Below are 21530 nucleotides of genomic sequence, written 5' to 3' on the forward strand. Positions count from 1 at the left end.
TCTTCCTGTCTTCGTAGCTGGGATTATGTGTCCGTGTCACCAGAAAGTTTGAAAGTGAAGGAGCTTCTAAATGGTGTTATTCTGGTAAACTCTGAGTTTCCTCATCAGTTAAGACATAAAGACATTAAACAATACAAAATGACAGAACAGTTCTAGACTTCTATGAAGTCAATAACAGCATCTAGAGAGGAAATATTCACCAGGTTGTGGTTGCAATGGCCGCCCTGGTCCCTGCTGTGGCTCACTACCCTCTCAATAAAATGAACCTGCCCCTCACCACCTTCCCTGAGTGCTCTACCCTGGGCAGCCACATCTGATACCTCAGACCACATGTAACTCAGCAGTGGCAGGCACACTCGCTCATCAGGCTAGGTCATCCCCTATGCCCAAAACACCATTTCAGACAAAAAATGGTTCTTAGCTGATCTGGGCTATAACTCCTAAGGGAACTAAAGTGTGGACCAAGGAGTAAGACATTCAACAGAGCAGATGAGTAGCATTTAAGAAGGCAGCCACGGAGAGGATGACAGATGGCAAGAAGGAAGACAGGCACTGAGATGGTAGAATCTGGAGGAGAAGACAGTGTGGATGGCGAGCTGGTGGGTGGGGGATGGGGAGCTGGTGGGTGGGGGATGGTGAGCTGGTGGGTGGGGGATGGGGAGCTGGTGGGTGGGGGATGGGGAGCTGGTGGGTGGGGGATGGTGAGCTGGTGGGTGGGGGATGGGGAGCTGGTGGGTGGGGGATGGTGAGCTGGTGGGTGGGGGATGGTGAGCTGGTGGGTGGGGGATGGTGAGCTGGTGGGTGGGGGATGGGGAGCTGGTGGGTGGGGGATGGTGAGCTGGTGGGTGGGGGATGGGGAGCTGGTGGGTGGGGGATGGGGAGCTGGTGGGTGGGGGATGGCGAGCTGGTGGGTGGGGGATGGGGAGCTGGTGGGTGGGGGATGGGGAGCTGGTGGGTGGGGGATGGGGAGCTGGTGGGTGGGGGATGGCGAGATGGTGGGTGGGGGATGGCGAGATGGTGGGCGGAGGATGATTAGATAGTTGGCCACAAGAAAGGAAATCTAGGACTCTTTGTACATAGCACTGGGATTGTATCCTTAGTCTATGTATCCCTGGTACATAGTCCTATGGAAACTTTGCTTTTGTTGTTGTTGTTGTTGCTGTTGTTGTTGCTGTTTGTTTTTGTCATTTTTATTATTCAATCTAATTCAATTCAGTGAGAACCTTAAAATCATATTCATCTCACCACTGATTAAATTGGCTCTTTCATAGAACCAAAAGTCCCTAAGTAAAGCATTGCCCATGTTAGCTTAAAGTAAGGCAAATATTTTCTGAGATTGTATAAACAAACAAACAAACAAACAAACAAACAAACAAACTGAAAACAGCATTCATCTAAAAGGTCTTAATGCCTTCTAGTGGAGAAAAGCGCGGTCAAGTGCATGGCGTACATTTGGATAGAGACTGGTAGAAAAGGCTGTGCTTTGAGCTCCACGTATGGATGAAGTGAGTTGCTTCAAGAAGGAATCCTTTAAGACTAGTTCAGGTGCAGCAGTGAGGGGAAAGTCGAGGTCATTCGTAAAGTTATTGACAAGATGTAAGAACCATGAACTTCAGAGTCTGAGCTCTAACCTGACCTCCTGGTTGGATGGGTGTGGAGGGCTCCGGTAAGTGACTCAGGTGCTGGGAAATGGGAAATGGGGAGGACAATGACCGTGATGATGGTGATGATGTTACTGATGATGCTGGTGATCGTGATGGAGCCAATATGACATTCCTTATAATCAATGTTGTTGTTAAATAAATAAAGTGGTAGACACCAATGGTGTCGTGGAAAATTGAAAAGCAATAGCAATGAACACAAAGGAGGAAAGGTTAACTAGTTTCAGGAAAAAAATTTAAGAAAGCGCTAACAATAGTAAGTGGGTTCCCTGTGATTGCTATGTGATCAAATGTCTTTGGGATTTAACCTTTGAAGGCGAAGGTAAGAATGACAATGGCGGTACTATCGGCAGCTGCAGTCATCTCTTGCTGAGCAGCTCCAGTGGCACAGGATCCGTGCTGTATTTGACGTTAGCTATCACAAATCCCCCAACAGCCGTGCCCATCAGCTCCTTTTGCAACTGAGAACCCAACTAAGAGAGACTAAGAGGACCAGCTGAAGTCACCACTCCAGTTCGAGCCCAGGTCTTTCTGGCTCTGTATTCCTTGCCCATTTCCCTGCTGCTTTTCTCAGTTCATCCTGGGATGCTGTGACAGAAGCAGCTCCAGTGATCACTGGACGTTGCCTAATCTACTTTTGTTTTATAAAAAGAAATGGGATCTAGAAGCTTGGGGAAGGGCAGTAACCTCCCCAGGGACACATAGCCATGAACGCCGAGACCAAACTCTCCAACTCAGGGTTCGCGGCTCCGGATACCGAGGACAGTAGCTGTTGCTTATACTAGGCTGCTCCGCTCATACAGTTGTTTGTTTTGAATTCCCATGTTCCTTTGCAAATAGACTGTTGGTTTCATTCCAGAGAACCACAGGGCAAATTTACCCTGGGCGAGAGAACAGCTGGTGTGTGCACTGTGAACTTTGCTGTTACCACACACCCTATGTTTATGGTGCGCTCGCTTCTGGCTTCTGTTGGTAGCGGAAGAAGCCATTTGCCATTGAGCTAACGAACAAGGGAGTTCGCTGAACTTCAGCTCCTAGCTTCCTGTTTATTAGTAGCTTCTAGAATACATATGCAGTACTCACCAAGGTGCGGGCTGGGAGAGCGTGCTTCACGGTAGCTGATCTTTGTAGAGTGCATATGGCATGCTATGATTCTGACTTCTCACAAACTGCACAGTGATGGCTTAAACCCATTTAACAGATAAGAAATCCAAAGCTCAAGCTCATCAAGAAAATGTCAATGTTTAAAGATAATCCTGATGATCCCTGGGACCTGAGCTCAGCCTCATGCCCCGGTGTATTTGATGTCAAGGCTGCTGGCTCTAACGAAGGCACGGACCTGTACTGCACCTGTAGAGTTTTGCACCCAAGAGGCCTCTGAGTGTGTGGGAAACACAACGAAGTGCTCAAAGAATCGATAAACGAAACCTTTTAAACTGACTTATTGCAAAGAGACGATCTTTGTTTTACTGCTCATTTCTGGGAGGATACCCATGGATATGGATAGAATCCGCAAAGAACTGGGAAGTTATGAAAGCTTTAAAAGAAAATCTCAAAAGATAGCAGATTTCACTAAAGCATCAATGGAGCTGGTTCAGTTTCTCAGAAGCGTCCCTGGATAGGCAGGTTTATGTTAATGGCTCATTTCACAGTTTTATGTGTATAAACTCTCTTCCTCTTATTTCTCACTATTTGCAATAGAAGGAAAGAAAAGGAAATAATTTTTAGTAAAATCATATGACTGTTCCTCGCAGATTTGCAGCTCGCTCTTTTCTTTTGCTCTTGGAGTTGGGTACCAGGCTGATAGCACAATTGATTCACTTGCTGTGTGATTTGAGAGGGCTTTTCTTTTGTTGGGCCTCTCTCTCTCCCTCTCTCTCTCCCTCTCCCTCTCCCCCTCCCTCTTCCCCTCCCCTTCCCTCTCCCTCTTCCTCTCCTTCTCCCCTCCCTCCCCCCCCCGTGTGTGTGTACACGTGCACGCACATCTTTGTCTCTCTCTCCCTTTTCCTTCTCTCCCTCCCTCCCTTACTCCTTTCCTAAAGCCAGAGCTTGAACAAGTCCCTGACTTCCACATAAGCTCTTCACTCTTGGAATGGTCATTGATGATGGTGCAGTTATTCTAGAGGCTCTGGGAATCTATGTATTTAATTTAAATGAAGGCAGGACAAAATCACACAGTATTTGCGTCTACTATGTGCTCCATGATGCTGTCGTAGGTAATATGGTAAAACGTGTGGGAATTTTACTATCGTGATCATTGTGCTTTTCCAATTAGAAGTGTTACAGCATTTTTAGTTTTGATATTTTTACATTTTCTTAGTTAAAATGCAATAGAAGTTTTGTTAATTTCAGACATTTGAATGTTCTTAATGAATGCTGGATGTTCTATTGGAATGAGCCACAGTTGAGTACCTTCGATGTCAAGAATGAGTTTGACAGGGTTCAATGGAAGAGTGTCTGCTTACCATGCACTTGGTTTGACCGCATCACTGGAAAACAATAAAGATCTCAGAACTGCAAAGGCTGAGAATCACAGATCCCAACGGTTTATTATTTTTTTTCTGGGAATAACTTTTTGAGAATTTTTTCAACTGTGATGTTTAAAGAGTAGCCCCATGTGGCTGATTATGTTTACATTAAATTATATACATTTATCCTATTGTGGAGCCATGCTTCAAATATCCAGCACTTATGTGAGTCAGTGGCTACTATTCTGAACAGGGGAAGTGGCAGCACACCAGAGTACCACAAAAGGTTTGCATTGGCAGCTGGGAGATCGAACGATCGTGTCACTTTCATTGAGATGAGATGGTCTCATCACATAATTCTAAGATGAACATTTGAGGATTGAAAACATTTATGTTTTGTTTCTGTCACTGAAGGGAGCACCTCAGACATCAGGAGTGGCTAAGAAGCCTGTTAGATTGATCCTGTCTGAGGGGACAGTTTCTCTTTGCACCTTTGATTGCACTGGGTAACCTGATGCTTGCAAACAGCCGTGCACAGCCAGCCTTGTTGATTCAGCCACACCCCCCAAATAGCCTCGCCCACCAGATTACTCTGAAACTTAAAAGCCTGTGTCCAGGACCTAGGAAAACCAGATACCAGGATTTTGCTAGTTCCTGGACCAGAGAAGCCATTAAGAAGAGGAAGAATGGAGAAGCCATCTAAAGCCAAGTAAAATACTGCTTCTCTTAGTGGAAGGGTCCTGGGTATTCTTGTAACCAGGGGAGTGGGGAGTGTGGGGCTTCCTCTCTAAGTAGCTAAGATTTAAGGCTTAGCAGGTAAATGCCATGGACCACAGGAACAACTGGGCCTGGTTCTGATGTGATGAGGAAATGGATATTATTTTAATAATCGTCCCTGGAGATAATAATTGTTAACATTTTAAAAAGTTATTTTCATCCCTCAAGCTGGACTTCAACAGTTACTAAAGACTTTTCATCAGAAACTTGGGAATTTTTTCTGATGTTATTGGACTAAACTCTCATCTTACTCAAACCCTTGTTCCTTTCTCCCCATGGCTGTCATCCTCTGCTGACAAGTTTCTGGACAATCTGTCTATGGGGGCGGAGAGCTTCCCCACCTTCTCTCGTGTTACTGTTCACTGACTTCCAGCACAGACTTGTGTACAGAGCTGTGCAGGGGCTAAAACCTTGGCCTGGTAGTGACAATGGCCTCACAGGGCATTGGGTATCAGCTCTGTAGTTCAAGAAGGTCTTGGCTCTTCATCTGTGTTGGGCTGATAGAAGGCGTTGATTTGTGTATTTTTGTCTGCAAAGTGACTGTGAAGAAATCTACAGGTGTTTGAAAGCTTACTTCAGGGACAGGATCTGAATTTTGATATAGAATTGAGGTACTGAATTCATTTTTAAAATTTAACCAGTTGTTTATTGAATACTTATTGATGATATCATGAGTATAGTACATCACCAGGCCCCAAGAAGTCCCTCTTTCAGAATATTCACATATTGGTGGTGCTGACCAATAGTGAAAGGTTATGTATTACGAGTAATATGGTAGAGATAGGCTAAGAATAATTTTTGAACCTGGGCAGAAATGCCCTCATTTGGGAGGATGAAGAAAATATTCTTAGGGGATACACTTGTAAAGTGGAAGAATGAATAGTTGATAGTATTTTTTGCGTATGGAGATGGAAATTGGAGTGAAGGAGAATGTTCTAGAACAAAGATCTAGATAGCACAGCGAGGAGATGAACCAGTACTAGGTCAGTAAGTGTGTGCATTATGTCCGCCTTGCACTTTTTGTCAGTAAATACCATTGATAATACTGTTTCTATGTAGGCTGGCCTGTATTGATGACTGAAGGTAACTTTTCCTTCCAGCTTACCTACTCCTGAGGACGGGAGCCAAAGCTACATTATTCAAGCAGACTCTAGATTTCTTCTTATGAGAATAAACTCTTCCTCAGACTTCCCAGAGTTCTGGTCTTCTTGGGACTTTCAACTTGTTACAACTTAGTAGCTGTCACTCATGGATAGATTCCCTGCCCTCGTGGGTTATATGCACGGGGAGTCAGGTCCATTCTGGCTGCTTTCCAGAGCGTGTGTTCAGAGAAGGCTGGACTCCCGGTGAGGGCTGGTCTTGCAGCTTTTGCATAACTTCTTGAGGATTGGTTGTAGTATTTTGCTTCATTTCCTTCCACGTGCCCCTGCCACATCTCGGGATGATGTTTAGAAGAAGGTAATGGTATTGGATTCTGTTTATTCATGCACATTGGATGTAGGCGTTTTTAGTGCCCTTGTTAAAGCTTTGCTTTGAGTGAGGAGAGCGGTTTCTCCCATGAGTAGCAATCCTTCCACTGTCTGTGTGGAGGGATTTTAGAATGATACATGCATACAGATGGCTCTCTGTTGTTAAAATATCGACATACTTCCATACCAGGAAGCAAGTGGCTCCTTTGTTAAGCCTATAAAGGGCCCTTCTGATACCTAAGACACACTTTATGCAACAGTCATGAGTTAAGGCCCGGCCTAGGGAAGTCTTAAGAGATTATACAGTTGCTGGGGCTGGTAGCATTTTGGTAGGTCAATACCTGTGCCATGAGTGTTTTGATTATGACTCCTGTTTATCAATACTATCTATAACATTGAGGTATTTCCTTCTAAAAAAATAATGGAGTATAAAAGAGAGTAAGGATAGCGAGTCCTATCTGATGGTTTTATGCTGACTGTGTCCCCTTAGGCTTGTTGCTTCACCCCTGATTCTCAGTCTTCTGTCAGTAAAATAGGTGTGCTAATTCATTCTTTTGTCTGTTCACTCACTCAGTCACTCACCACTCACTTATTCTCCATCCATCCATCCATCTACCCACCAACCCATCCACCCACTGACCTACTTACCCATTTACCATCCCCCTACCCACCCACCCATCCATCTACCCACCCACTAACCCACCTACCCATCCACCCATCCATCTACCCACCCATCCATCCACCTACTCATCCATCCATCCATCCATGCATCCATCCATCCATCCATGCATCCATCCATCCATCCATGCATCCATCCATCCATCCATGCATCCATCCATCCATCCATGCATCCATCCATCTATCCGTCCGTCCATCCATCCAGTAAACAATGGTGCCAACCTGGAAATGTTGACTAGAGGTTACTAAGGAAACACAGGAAGATTGTTTGGGCAACTAGCTTGTTTGAAGTACACATAAGACATTGAGAGTTAAAGCCTTTTGAGACTGCCAAGAACTGAGTTGTTGCTGGGGTGGTCTTCTGCATTTACCTAGAAAACAGGTGAGGCCATTTGTATGTACTATGGCATTTGGTATGGCCCTCAGCTCTTCATTTATTCATGAGTGTAAATGAGGCCCAGCACCAAAAAGACCCCTGGACGTTTCCAATGGACTAGCATTAGGTAAGAATTTCTTTGCTTCAGGTATTGCCCCTTTTAACAAAACAAAGAATTTCCACAGTATTTTCAGAAAGCAAAAGTAGTGCACAATCTTATAAATATGCAAATGGATACAGGAGAAATCATAAAGATGAAAATAAAAATAAATCCAGTTCTACATCCTAGAGAGAAATATTTTGATGAAACACCCCTCTAGGCTCTCTAATACGCATATATTCCTTGTTTTTACAGATGCTGTATCATGTTCTTCACGCTGTTCTGTAACCCACTTTTCTTCAACACACACTGACTGTTCTATTACTGGGTGGATGAATGAAAAGTGTTTAAGATTAAAAGAGTCTGTGATCTTTTCACTTTCTTTCTTCTTCAGCATTCTAGGACACTGTGCGTGTTAAATCTTAACGTTTACTTCTTGAAGCAATAACGTCTTGAGTGCTGGGCACCTTTTTAGTCCAACAAACACACACTTGTGCAGCTTTTCCCAGGCTCTCCTGTTTGCTTTTTCATTAGATACACAACATTATTTAGATCTTTGTTGCCAGATGTTTGAGTTACCACTATGCAATACTTGTATATAATGAATATCCCTGTCTACTCAATCTTGCTAGTGTGCAGAGCTATGCACTGTGGACCATGTTTAGGAGAGGGTTAAGACTGGACGTCTTTAGACCAGTGGTTCTCATCCTTCCTAGTGCTGTGACCCTTTAATGCAGTTCTTCGTATTGTAGCGACACCCAACCTTAAAATTATTTTCATTGCTGCTTCATGACTAGAATTTCGCTACTCTTATGAATTATAATGTAAACATCTGTTTTCTGATGGTGTTAGGTACACCTATGAAGGGGTCATTTGATCCAAGTGAGGCCATGACCCACAGGCTGTGATTCACTGCTTAAATGGAAAAGGACACAAAACACTGGATGCAGTTTCTGAGCAGACAAATAATCTTGCTTTGGAGTCCTTTAAAACAGCTTTAAGCTCGTCAAAGAGGCATCTGTAGGATCTGTGCAGGGTTGATGATCAATTAGACCTGGGTTTCAGTCTTTCTTTCGATGTTGGAAGTAGAATATTGCCAACACACTAGCCCGCAGGTGTTGAGGGGTCCTTAATCCAATAGGTCAACATGGGATCAAGTGGAGTTGTAATCTACAGTGGATGGTTGACAGTGGACCTGCAAAGCTAAGGTGTAGACACTTGCCTGCCAGGGGACCTCCCATAGCCCTGGGAGAAACCACTTCTGGGGTTGGGTGAGGTCAGGGCTTGCTTCCTATGCAAACCCATAAGGACTGGGATTATAGATGGTTTGCATACAGCCTTTCTTGTGGCCATTCTGAAATAAGCCAATTCCTCCCTCCCATTTGTCACACATCCTTGGCCCTTGCATTCAGCAATTGCACCTGATACAACTCACGAGACATCACCTATAAGTCTTGAGATTCTGGTTCTCAGGCTGATGGCCATTTGAGGGCAGGGATATTTGTTTGTTTTTGTTGTTGTTGTTGTTGTTGTTGTTGTTTTTGTTTGTTTTTTTGTTTTTTTTGGTTCTTTTTTTCGGAGCTGGGGACCGAACCCAGAACCCAGGGCCTTGCGCTTCCTAGGCAAGCGCTCTACCACTGAGCTAAATCCCCAACCCCAGGGATATTTGTTTTGCATGACAGAAGGTGACATCTGCAGCTTGGGAGATAAGCAGGGTTTTTGTTGGAGTCATTGAGGGCAGGTGACTTGAAGGGAACAGGAAAGAAAGAAAAAGTCCTCAAAGGAGACCATATGGTTGCAATAAACACTGCTGGTGCATCATGGGGATAAGAGTCTCCACAAGAGGAACCAGACATCTTGGGGAGGTCACTACAGAGGTCCCTAGATGGAGCAGGATAATTTGTATTATGGCTGAAGAGGGAAAAGGTAGGCAGCACAAGAGGTCATGGCTGCCAACAGACAATATAGGAGTGAGTCAGAAAGCCAGTGGCATGCTGAGAAGATGGTTCAGGGGCTAAAGTATTTGCTGTGCAAGCCTAAGGAACAGAGTTCAGATCCCCAGAAATGCACATACATGCCAGGCAAGTGTGACCACCCACCTGAGTTCAGCCTCAGAAAGCTGAGCAAGCTGGCTAACAAGACTAACCATACTCATGACCGACAGGTTTGACTGAGAGACTCTACCTCAGTGAATAAGACAGAAGGTAGAAGAGCTTCGGAGGAAGACACCCAGCAACAACCCAGGGCCTTCACAAGTACCTACACACCCATGTACCTACACACCCATGTGCTCACATGTACCTACACACCCATGTGCCTCACATGTACCTACACACCCATGTGCCTCACATGTACCTACACACCCATGTGCTCACATGTACCTATATACCCATGTGCCTCACATGTACCTAAATACCCATGTACCTACACACCCATGTGCCTCACATGTACCTACACACCCATGTGCTCACATGTACCTACACACCCATGTGCCTCACATGTACCTACACACCCATGTGCTCACATGTACCTACACACCCATGCGCATCACATGTATCCACACACATAAGAAGTGTGAATATACATATGTATGAACTCTACAAACACATGAAAATGGGAAAATAAACAATGACAATAAAAAAGAAACTCAAGAGGTGTAAGTCGCTGGGATCAGGTTATATATATGAAGCAAGGTGAGTGCTACAGAATATAAGGTGCGACTTAGCCAAACCTGGGCTCACGATCCTGACTCACAATTTCTAAATCCATAAATTTCTCAAAAAAGAGTTTGCTTTAAGCATGACACAAAATCTTGTTTCTGAACCAGGTACATGGCAACTTATTGTTTTGTGACCAGATAATGTGACTTTAAAAAATTGTTTTACCGTAGACTCTAGGTTATAAACACTAACACATTTGGTTATAAAAAGCTCTCTTGAACTCTAGTGGGGGTTAATTTGGTATTTTATCTGTTTCTCATGTAGGGACAATTTTGAACTTCCTAATACACTGGCTCCAAAAACCATAAGAAAGGTGGGTTTGGGGGTCAGAGAGATGGCTCAGTAGTTAAGAGTATTGTTATGCTTTTCCAGAGGACCAGAGTTTGACTGCCCATATTGAGTGGTTTACAACCACCTGTAACTCCAGCTCCAGGAGGTCCAACGTCCTCTTCTGGACTCCATAGACACATACACATAATACATGCATATACATACATGCATGAATACATACATACATACACACACGTACACAGGAAAACTGCAAATGAATAAAGAATGACAAGAGGTGTTGGTCTGTGCTATACCTCATTATGTGGCAGTCACTAGTCTCACTACTTTACATAAATATCTTTTTTCGGTATTTGTGATATATTCTAAGGTAGATGCTCTCACTAGCCCCATTTCACTGAAAATAAAATGAGAACCCAAAGGAGTTTTGTAGTTTGCCGAGGGTTATAGACACAACATGTGGTGAAAAAGATAAGTGTTTGGAGGGATAGAAATGGCTCAAGAGGACTCAGTGCTCAGTCTCATTTGGGGTCAAACACGGCCAACACTCGGCTTGACTAAAGCCATCCGCAGGTGAGCAGCTACAGTGTATCCAGTTGTTGGTGAGGTTCGGGGCTTCTGGGAGGGGCCTTATTTTCTCCTCTCTGGGACTCTAAGGAAAACATCGATCAGCCATGGAGCCTTTACTGACCTGTTAGGGAAACCCCGTGACTGTGGAGTGGAGAAAGATTCTTTGATAATGACTGCACTTTTTTGTCTAAATGTCCAGGAGACGGCTCGGATTTTCTGTGCTAAACTGGAATTTTGGCTTCCTGTACTTTGTAATAAATATACTAACTTCTGAAAATCTTCTTAGCGGCTTTGGTGGCAGCGCCATTTGTCACAGTAGCAATCTTCCGTTAATGGTGCTTTCCCTCGGAAGTTGTGCTTCTGGTTGATGTCTGGGTGGTATGACTGCTATTGTCTTACTTTATTGATGGCCACATCATCGGAGTGAAGAATCCCAAACCCCGACAGAATGAAGATAGATCACACGTACCGCTGCTTCTCAATGCTCCTCACTTGTCTTGGTTAGAGAGCTGGGCTAGATTCATTTGACAGGGTGGGCGTTTCCGGAAGCTTTACCAGCTGCCTTCCTGCACCTATCCATCATAGGCTTCTTGTCACAGCTTTTTTCTTTTTGGAAATGGATATCTTGTGTATATCATGAATAATGATAAGATTTGTTTATATAAATGTTACAAATGATTATAAGAATTAGACAGGAAGATTAATTTTCTCCCAGTATTGAATATAAATCAAGGATTGCATTGGTGTGTAAATTATCTTTAATGGAATTTGGAGAAGAATTTTCTCATCCTTTTTCTCTATAAAATCTGAATGCTTACTTTTGCCTAGGAGAGCAACAGATGAAGACTCCAATATGCTTATTTCGGGGGAGTGAAAGGTCACTTGGGGTCCAAAAGACTCGGGACGAATGGCTAACCAAAGTGCATGCTGAGTCTCTCCCAGCATCCCAGTTACTGGCTAGAGTCCACCTGGCATCCTGGCTTTTCTTACCCAACCACTACCCTAAGCTTCTTCAGCTCCTTCCCCCAACTTTTGATTTCTATATAACACATTTCAGCCACGAACTCTTGGTCCCATCTCTTTTGCTGCCCCCCACCTCCCATTGGCCACTGCACTATGGCCTGGTCCATTCTGTGAGTCATGTTTTCTACTTGTTTCTCTCCCTGCTCTGGACTCTGCCTGTACTCTCTCCCCCTCATACCTACAATAAAAACCTTCCCCTCAACCATACCTTGGGGCAGTCACATTCCTACTTTATGCATGGGGTTAACTAATATTGTTGCAGCCCGGCGGTGGTAGACAAATCTTTGTTTTCCCCTTCTGTCTGTTCTGCACCCTTGGACTTCCCGTTATGAGTTGAAAATTTGCTCAAGGTACAAAGCAATGGCACCCGGGATGCAGGTATAGGATCTAGGCTCCATTAATCCAAAGCTCACATTTGAGATTTGGAATTGGAAGCCTATGCTATAGAGAAGTAGGTACAGGTAACAGAATAGGTCTGTTAATTAGAGAGAGTGGTGACAGGGTTTGAGGCAGTACGGGCTGGGCCTGTCTTAGGGTTTTATTGGTGTGAACAGACACCATGACCAAGGAAACTCTTATAATGACAGCATTTAATTGGGGCTGGCTTACAGGTTCAGAGGTTCAGTCCATTATCATCAAGGCAGGAGCATGGCAGTATCAGGCAGGCATGGTGCAGGAGGAGCTGAGAGTTCTACATCTTCATCTGAAGGCAGCTAGGAGAATACTGGCTTCCAGGCAGCTAGGATGAGGGTCTTATAGCCCACACTGACAGTGACACACATACTCCAACAGGGCCATACCTACTCCAACAGGGCCACACCGTCTAATAGTGCCAAGCATTGACAAACCATCACAGGGCCCTAACTCGTAGAGAAGTTGCTGTGTCCAATGGTAGGGTCTACCCAGGGTCTGGCTGTGATTAGGTGAATACAGATCCTTCCAGATTTGTAGAATTTGATCTTGGTTTTCTGGGACTCATTAGGAATCTGAAATTCACCCTCTTTCCTACTTAACCTAGCCAGAGAGGGTTTTTGTATGTTAGCATCAAGAAAGCCATTTCTATAACTGGAGTGGGAGAGTGCTGAGAAGGGAGTGGGATTGCTTCTTGTGCGTCTCCTGTCAGTGTTGAAAGTGTCAGTAAGACTGCTAGATCATCCTTAAGGATTCACTGTTTACCCAGAGTGAGTCATTGTTGATAAAGCATCCCAGAGAGAGTGATGCGCTGTCAGGCAGGAAGCTTCCAGGGACTCGGAAGGCAAGTTAACACCCATGCAATAAAGGGCTATGAGTTCAGAATTCACCTAACCCCAGGGGCAGGATCTCCTAGCAGTTAAAAGGTGAGCTAGAAAGAGTTCCTGGCTACAGGAATTGTCTCTGGGATTCTCCAGGTTCTTGACTCGAACAATAGTAAAAATCCTGTTGAAGCAAAGGAAACAGTCTCTCTAGACACCCAAGATTCCAATATTTTAGTGTCTCATGGAACTTCTATTTATTGTGTGCCCATGGTGTACCATATGAAAGGGGTGGAGAGGGAAGAGAGTGGAGAGAGGGAAGGGGGGAGGGAGGGGAGGGAGGGAAAGAGGTCCTGCTGTTCTTGCTGAGGACCAGGGAGGGAAAAAAGATAAAGATAGATATAGATGACAAACAGACAGACAGATGAGACAGACACACAATGAGAGAGAGAGAGAGAGAGAGAGAGAGAGAGAGAGAGAGAGAGAGAGAGAATGAATCCAACCAGAGCTGTGTGCTCTGAGACTATAAAACATGTCTTACACAGGCACAGTCAGGATAACAGCTTCTCACTGTTTCTAGTTAGTAAAAATTGGAGATGTTATATGGTTTAGCTACAACATCATTGTCAGTAAAACTGAGACATGAGCTTAATTCTGCTTTCAGAATCCCGTCTGCTTTTCAGGGAGTCAGTCCTTACTGACAGAGCTCATGCCAGTGCCAACAGAAAGTTGTTAAAAATATTATTGTCTCAGGACTGGGGAGGTGGGTCAATGGGTAAGAGCCCTTGCTGCTCTTGCCAAAGACCAGGGTTTAGTTCCCAGCACCCCCATGGCAGTTTATAAGCAACCGTAACTCTGGTTCCAGGGATCCAATGTCCTCTTCTGGCCTTTGAGGGCTCCTGCACACCTATGGTGCATGTGCATATGTTCATGCACACACAATAAAATTAATTAATGAAAGATTACTAGAGGGTTCCTTTTCTAGGAAGGAAACTCTACAACTCTATTTAAGTTGGCCTTAACTTACCACTCGTGTATAGTAGTCTCTGGCATGAAGAACAGATATCATGGAATTGGTCAAGTGTGAGGGCTAGAGGGAGAGAGAGCAGATGTGGAAGGGACGTTGACTCAGCCACTGATTTCGGGACAATGGAATTAGAAACAATCTGGCTTCTGCCATTCCTGATGCTATCTATGATCTAGGGGGCAGGGTATGTGTGAACGCCTTGCCTTAGGCCCAGGCCTCTTGTACTGCATTTTCGGGTCATTATAACCACATCTTTTTCTCTTTTTCTATCATGTCTTTGGTACATTGAAAAATGCTTTGTGAGTTTATATTATGTGAATGAATAAATTAATAACATGACACACATGCACACACGGAGGGACGATGAAAGAGCTGCTCACGTGAGCTTTGCCTTAGACTCGTTAAGTGCAGCTGAAGACGCTTGCCCTGGGTGGCACAGTGACTAACCTTAGGTTAGTCACGGTCTCAGAGAGGACCTGCGTAGATTGAATTTGCATGTCCCACCACTTTCACTGACACTGTCAGAGTGGTCCTAATAGAGTTGTACTGTCTGGTTTCCTGTGTCAGCTTGACACAAACTAGAATCAGAGAGGAAGGAGCCTCTGCTAAGAAAATGCCTCCGTGAGACCCAGCTGTAAGGCATTTTCTCAATTAGTGATTAGTGGGGAGGGGCCAGCTTATTGTGGGTGGTGCCATCCCTGGGCTGGTGGTCCTGGGTTCTTTAAGAAAGCTGAGCAAGCTACAGGAAGCAAGCTAGTAAGCAACACCCCTCCATGGCCTCTGCAACAGCTCCTGCCTCCAGGCTCCAGGCCTGTTTGAGTTCCCGTCCTGAATTCTTCCAATTATGGACTGTGGTCTGGAGGTGTAAGGCAAACAAACCCTTCTTTTCTCAATTTGCTCTTTGGTCCCGCTGTTTCATTGCAGCAATAGAAACCCTGACTGAGACCCAAGTTGTTTCTGTTCTCCAGGCTGCCTCAGTTTTCTCATTTTAAAAACAAGAGTATATTGGTGTGTACGTAGGGGTTTTATGGGATGAAACATTCTGGTGTTTGGGAGACGACGCTGGCACAGTGCCTGGCTCCCAGGGAGTCACATCTCGACAGACAGGTGTTGGTCTTAATTGTCCTGGTTTTGATTGTGTGGGAGGGGCTTCCAGGGACTTAGAACAGAGTCCTGTCTAAAGCTCTTTCCAAGACAGCATGGTATCTTATAGAGAAATCAAGCTTGCAGGTGTTTGTGTATCTGAGGATTAATAGGGTATCAGGAAGCTTTTCCTCTGGACTGATCAGGATCAAAATCCCTGAAGATTCAGGGGCTAATGTCTGACTTTGACCCCAGTGAGGCCAGTGTGCTTCTCAGAGACTGACTCTGCTCTTCCTCCTCTACTTTCCTTTTCTGGGTGGGGGATGGTCACTACGGGGCCTCCTGGACCTCCTTACTCCCTCAAATATCCCTTATGGTGATACACCCGCTGTGAGAAAAGAAATCTTAGATTCCAAAGACAAGGTGGCAAGGAGAGCCGGGTGGGAGGTGGAAAACCCCACAGATCCAGCCTGCAGCCACAGACCGTGGGCACGACTGTCCGTCCAGTGAGTTACAGGGACAACTCTGTCCTTCTTCTCAAGGAGGAGCCCAAGCAGAGCCTTCACGGATGAATCCGAGCTAATGAGTCATCACCAAAGGGGTTGTTAAAAAGGCAATTTCATTTCTTACATGATCACCCCATTGTACATTATTGCCTCCATTTTTACAAAAGATTTCTCATTTCCTTTTCTTTCCTCGCCACCTCATCTCTTTTTAATATCTAAATTGTGGCTTATTTATATAGTATGTTATTCATTTTGATATTCAAATTGCCCCTTCTTTAGTCAGAGGCTCATCTTTTTAATTCATAAGCTCGGTAAGACCCTGCCTGGGTTGAAGTCTTTTCCCACTTCTCTGTGTCAGAGTGGCCCCAAGCAAGTGGTTATATTCACAAGGGACTTCCTTTTTCTCACCTTTAAAATAGAGGTGGGAAGAGGCTGCTTCCAGAACGGCTCCGTGAAGAATGAGTATGTCTCTTTCCCTGAGGTAGCTCCTGTATTCACACTGGGTAGTGCACAACTGCCTGAAATTCCAGCTCTAGGGGATCTGATGCTTTCTTTTAGACTTAGATACACCCACACACCCACATGTGCACACATACATACACATGCACATGCACATGCACATACACATAAATAAAAGATTTAAGAACAGTGCTCTCCATTTCTCCATCATTTTTTGAGGAATTCTTTACTTCCTGGCAAAAGATGTTTAAGTTTATAATAAGTCATATTGAACTGATATACGGAAACCCTGCTGATTAAAATCACACACACACACACACACACACACACACACACACACACACCACACATGAAAATCAAACTGACAAATGTTCTTTCCACAGTGAAGTCCCTGACGTCAGATAGCTTACAGTCACTTGTCAAGAGTCCTTCAATCAGCTGTGCAGCTGAGTCTGCAGGGAAAAATGACTAAAGCAGCCTATTAGGATGGGAGACAAACACCAGTGAAAATGGCCACTGACCACGTGCCCAGGGAGCTGATATCTCACAGGGATGAATGCTGACAGGATGTCCCACATACACTGTCCACAGGCTTTACAGTTGCACTAGATTCTCTCTAGGAGACAGCCTGTACTGCTTGTGGGGTAGGAAAACATGAGAGTTCTTTTCACTTGAAAACCTCCCCAACACTATTCCATTCATAAAAAAAAAAAACAAAAAACAAAACAAAAAAAAAAACATATGCTGACCTAAAAGCTGCAGTAGAATGACAGGCAGATTCTGGGCTTCACTCTGAGTTTGATCTGACTTTGACCTGGATGCCTCAGGGCTAATCTGGCTCATAGTCTGTCTACTACGTGCAATAGCTGAATTGAATGTTTCTCCAGCAAATTCTTCATTATTAACGGTCTTGGCATCTGCTGTCCAATACTCACTGAAGGCTATGATGCCAAAGGCAAAGAGAGTGGAGTCCATGGTGTTTCTCTCCTCTAGGCGCATTCATCGTGCTGGGGTGATGGTGAGAGAGATGGTCTGAACACCTTCTCAGTTGATCAGAATGCCCAAGCGATTTCAACATCTGCTACTCACTTTATGCCAATAATTGAATGGAGATTACAGCACAATATTATTTTATAGAAAGAGACATGCCTTCTTACCAATTTCAGTGACAATTTCCTTGGGTTGGGCAGCCTAAGGACGCTTTGTGTTTGGGTTGCACAGAAAAACAATGCCCAAATCACCCTCCGTGGTGGAATTTTATTCCATGGATATGCTGAATACTAGCACTAGAGTATAAAGTTTAAGAGCTAAGGATTTGAGTACTTTCTTGGTTTTATCACCAAAGGGGCTGGGCTGATTGAGTCTCTCTCTCTCTCTCTCTCTCTCTCTCTCTCTCTCTCTCTGTTTCCCTCTCTCACCTATCATCTATCAATCATCTTTCTACCAATCATCTATCTATAATCTATCAATCATCTATCAACTATCTATCATCTATCTGTCATATCTATCTATCTATCTATCTATCTATCTATCTATCTATCTATCTATCTCCTCTTCTGGAAAATAATGGTAAATGTATAATAGTGTTTGCTGTATTTCCTGGGCATAGGAACTCAAATGCATAATCACCATTGTTATAATTACTCTCATCACTCATGTAGCCTAATCCAGTAGCTCTTGGATGGCAGAACTTCATCATAGTGTGTATCTTAGGGATGAGAACGTCTCTCAGGAGCTACTGTGATTTTGAGGTTTCACATCAGGGGCTATGATTATCCTGGGGTCCCCTGGGGCATCAGCTTCCCCAGCACTTCATCGCTTGGAGTTTATGAAGATTGAGCTGCTCTCTGCTTTGCCTGCTGCTGCCACCACTGAGCCGCTCTCCTGTTCCACCTGCTCTCTTCTGTTGATACTTATCGCAAGACGGAGTATTCCTCTTTCCAACTCCTCACCGTGGTCTCAGTAGACCGTCTTTCTCTGGATGAATTTTATGATTCTGCCTCATTACCAGCTTCTAAGCCCTGAGGTCACATATCAGCTATTTACATTGTGATTCATAACAGTAGAAAAATTACAGTTAAGAAGTAGCAAGAAAATAAGTTTAATGGTTGGGGATCACCATAACACGAAGAACTCTTTTAAAGGGTATTAGCATTAGGAAGGCTGGGAAACACTGTTCTAGGGTCTCTCTAATTTGAACTTCAATTGTTTCACCCATCTGGGTAGATGCTATCATGCTTTTTCCCAGAACGTTAGTCCACACTATGGTCCACGGATGAGATTATATGTTTTTGGAATGTCCTTACCCTGAAAAGAAGACTCTGAGGGTCACAGGCAACCTCAACCTGGCCTTTCAGTCCTTTGAAGCACAGGGATTTATAGAGGCCCACACAACGTCACTTTAAGTCCAGATACAGAAGAGAGGAGGCAGCTGCAGCCTGTTGGATAGAACCCACTTTTCTGTAGCACACGGCTTTGTTAGCTGCTTTTCCCATCTGTAATATCAGCAACTGGAGAGGAGAAACGTAATTCTTTCTCACTCTGTACTTAGTACAAAGCTTAATTTTTCTATTTAAGATGTTTTTCATGGTTATCAAAGCAATGTATGGGCTTCACTGAAAAGTTGTAAAACATGAAAAAGAAATGCCAGTGACAAATTCCATAATCCTGTATCAGTAACTTTATTACATGAGGTCTCTATTTCTTCATCTGTGTGTGTGTGAGTGTGTGTGTGTGTGTGTGTGTGAGTGTGTGTGTGTGTGTGTGTGTGTGTGTGTGATATCTAGTGAGTGAACAGGGAGGCTATTCTAAGAGGCAGACTACAGTGAATCTCCCTACTCCACCAGAGGAAGGGTACCTTGTTCAATGCCTGTGCCCCTCAAGAAGAAAGAGGCCAAACCTATAGGATCCAAAGCACCCAGATCCCACTTGCAGTTTTGGTCTCTGCTTCCCAGAGACAGCCACATATTTATTCTGTTTGGAGACTCTTATCTAGCTGAATTTACCCAGGGACACTGCCTTGTGGAGGTACGTTTTCTCCTCAGGTTTCACACAGGCTGGGCTTTTGCACCAGTGGCTTGCTCGGAATCTGCAGAATGCCCTGCCTTGGGGTGCTTGGTTTCCCTTCCTTCAACTGTTGCGTCATGATCAGGAGCTGAAGTCCAGTCAAGCTGACTCTTGACATTCAACACAACTGTCTCTAAGGTGAATTCTCTGAGCGAAGCCCATCATAATAAGCTCAGGATTAAAATTTGAAGACAGTTTAAATATAGTGCTTGTGCCAGTGTTATTTTTGGGAAGCAGATAAATCAAATAAGCTTTACATAATCCAAAGTCTTTCGTGTCCTAAAATGAGAAAAGGAGCTTTAGTGTAAAGAGTAATTAATTTCCTCCTCTTTGAGAGATTATATTGACAGACGGTAGCTTGGACCAACCCATCTGTTTTGAGGTCCCTTAGACAAGAGTAGGTGAGTGTATGCATGCGTTGCCAAATGGTCTGCAACGGTGGTCTGTGCAGACCCGATACCTGATTGTTTTGATCTTCCGACCGAATTAACAGTCTGAATGAAATGTGTTTTGTTGTTACATGGGTAGGGATCACTGCATTCTTGGGTAATTGTGGAGAATCTTATTACATATCAGCTGATGAAATAGAAACCTTGAGGTTACTGACTACCCTGATTCTCTCTCTATGTGTTCCAAAAGTAGAACCTTTTTTGGTGGAAGATGTGTTTGTGACTCTCACGGGCTGGATCAGATAACGGTAGCTCGGGCCTTCCAAAACGAAGATACCAAGACAGTGTCAGTGCATAGGGAAGATGAGTTTGGGGACCATCTAAGATGAGCAGAACATTGAGACCAAGCCTCAGGTCTGACATCTATGTCCCAAAGGAGGTTGGAAGAAGAGACAGGGAACAAACACTTCCTAGGTAGTTTCTTCTAGGTTGATGGTTTAGAGGGTAGTGTCTTAGGTCCCAAGTCACCCGTTAGAAGAGCCCCATGTCTTGCAGGGAAGAGCCTGGATGAATTCATTTTTCTCTGCTATACCTATTAGTTGAGCATAGTCCATCAGCCTGACTCAGGTCCAGAGGCGAATCCAGAGGCACTGTAGCTGTCAGTCAAGGGCCTCCCTGCAGCGGGGACTCTGGCACCGTTCCACCACCTCCATTTCAAGTAGTGTCCTTAGTTATAGTAATTTAGTCAAGGCTTTGGAAACCAGTCACTTTGTACCCTGGACAATCTGCCTTTTCTAGTTCACTTAACTGCTGCGACACACATGCATCTGTGGAAGCTCCTTATAATCTCGAAACACCAACCCTAACGGTAGCCCCTCCTCTGTCTGTAGGGAACTCTTATTGTGGGGTGGCAGGGGCACCGGCTGCTGAAATGACTCCAATTCTCTGCCTTCATTCTCATGGTCAATTTCCTATACGTATAGGATGGTTCTAGGCATCTTATCGTTGCACATCTAGTATGTACTGGGGAATGTTTGTTGAATCATGATAACAACTTTGTGAGGGTTCCTAAGAAATGAATTGTATACATATAAAAGCCACCAAACTAGATAAGATGGATGAAGTAAAGAAGTGCAGGCTGACAGGAACTGGATGTAGATCTCTCCTGAGAGACACAGCCAGAATATGACAAATATATAGGCGAATGCCATCATTAAACCATTGAACTGAGAATGGGACCCCCGTTGAAGGAATCAGAGAAAGGACTGAAAAAGCTTGAAGGGGCTTGAGACCCCATATGAACAACAATGCCAACCAACCAGAGCTTCCAGGGACTAAGCCACTACCCAAAGACTATACATGGACTGACCCTGGGCTCCAACCGCATAGGTAGCAATGAATATCCTAGTAAGAGCCCCAGTGGAAGGGGAAGCCCTGGGTCCTGCCAAGACTGAACCCCCAGTGAACGTGATTGTTGGGGGGAGGGCGGTAATGGAAGGAGGATGGGGAGGGGAACACCCATATAGAAGGGGAGGAGGAGGGGTTAGGGGAATGTTGACCCAGAAACCGGGAAAGGGAATAACAATCAAAATGTATATAAGAAATACCCAAGTTAATAAAGATGAAAAAAAAAAAAAG

At 44.4% G+C, this 21530-nt stretch overlaps 1 protein-coding gene across 1 annotated transcript in view; it reads left to right on the forward strand.

Moving 5' to 3' along the window:
* The first annotated feature begins 4545 nt into the window (after nt 1–4545).
* Fer1l6 (fer-1-like family member 6) overlaps nt 4546–21530 on the forward strand; it is a 155444-nt gene continuing 138459 nt past the window's right edge. Inside the window, exon 1 of the mRNA XM_039080186.2 lies at nt 4546–4838. Within this exon, the coding sequence (XP_038936114.2) occupies nt 4816–4838 (23 nt within the window). The 5' untranslated portion in view covers nt 4546–4815. The remainder of the gene's footprint in view (nt 4839–21530) is intronic.

This window comes from Rattus norvegicus, chromosome 7, assembly GCF_036323735.1.
Source record: "Rattus norvegicus strain BN/NHsdMcwi chromosome 7, GRCr8, whole genome shotgun sequence".
NCBI classification, from domain to species: Eukaryota; Metazoa; Chordata; class Mammalia; order Rodentia; family Muridae; genus Rattus; species Rattus norvegicus.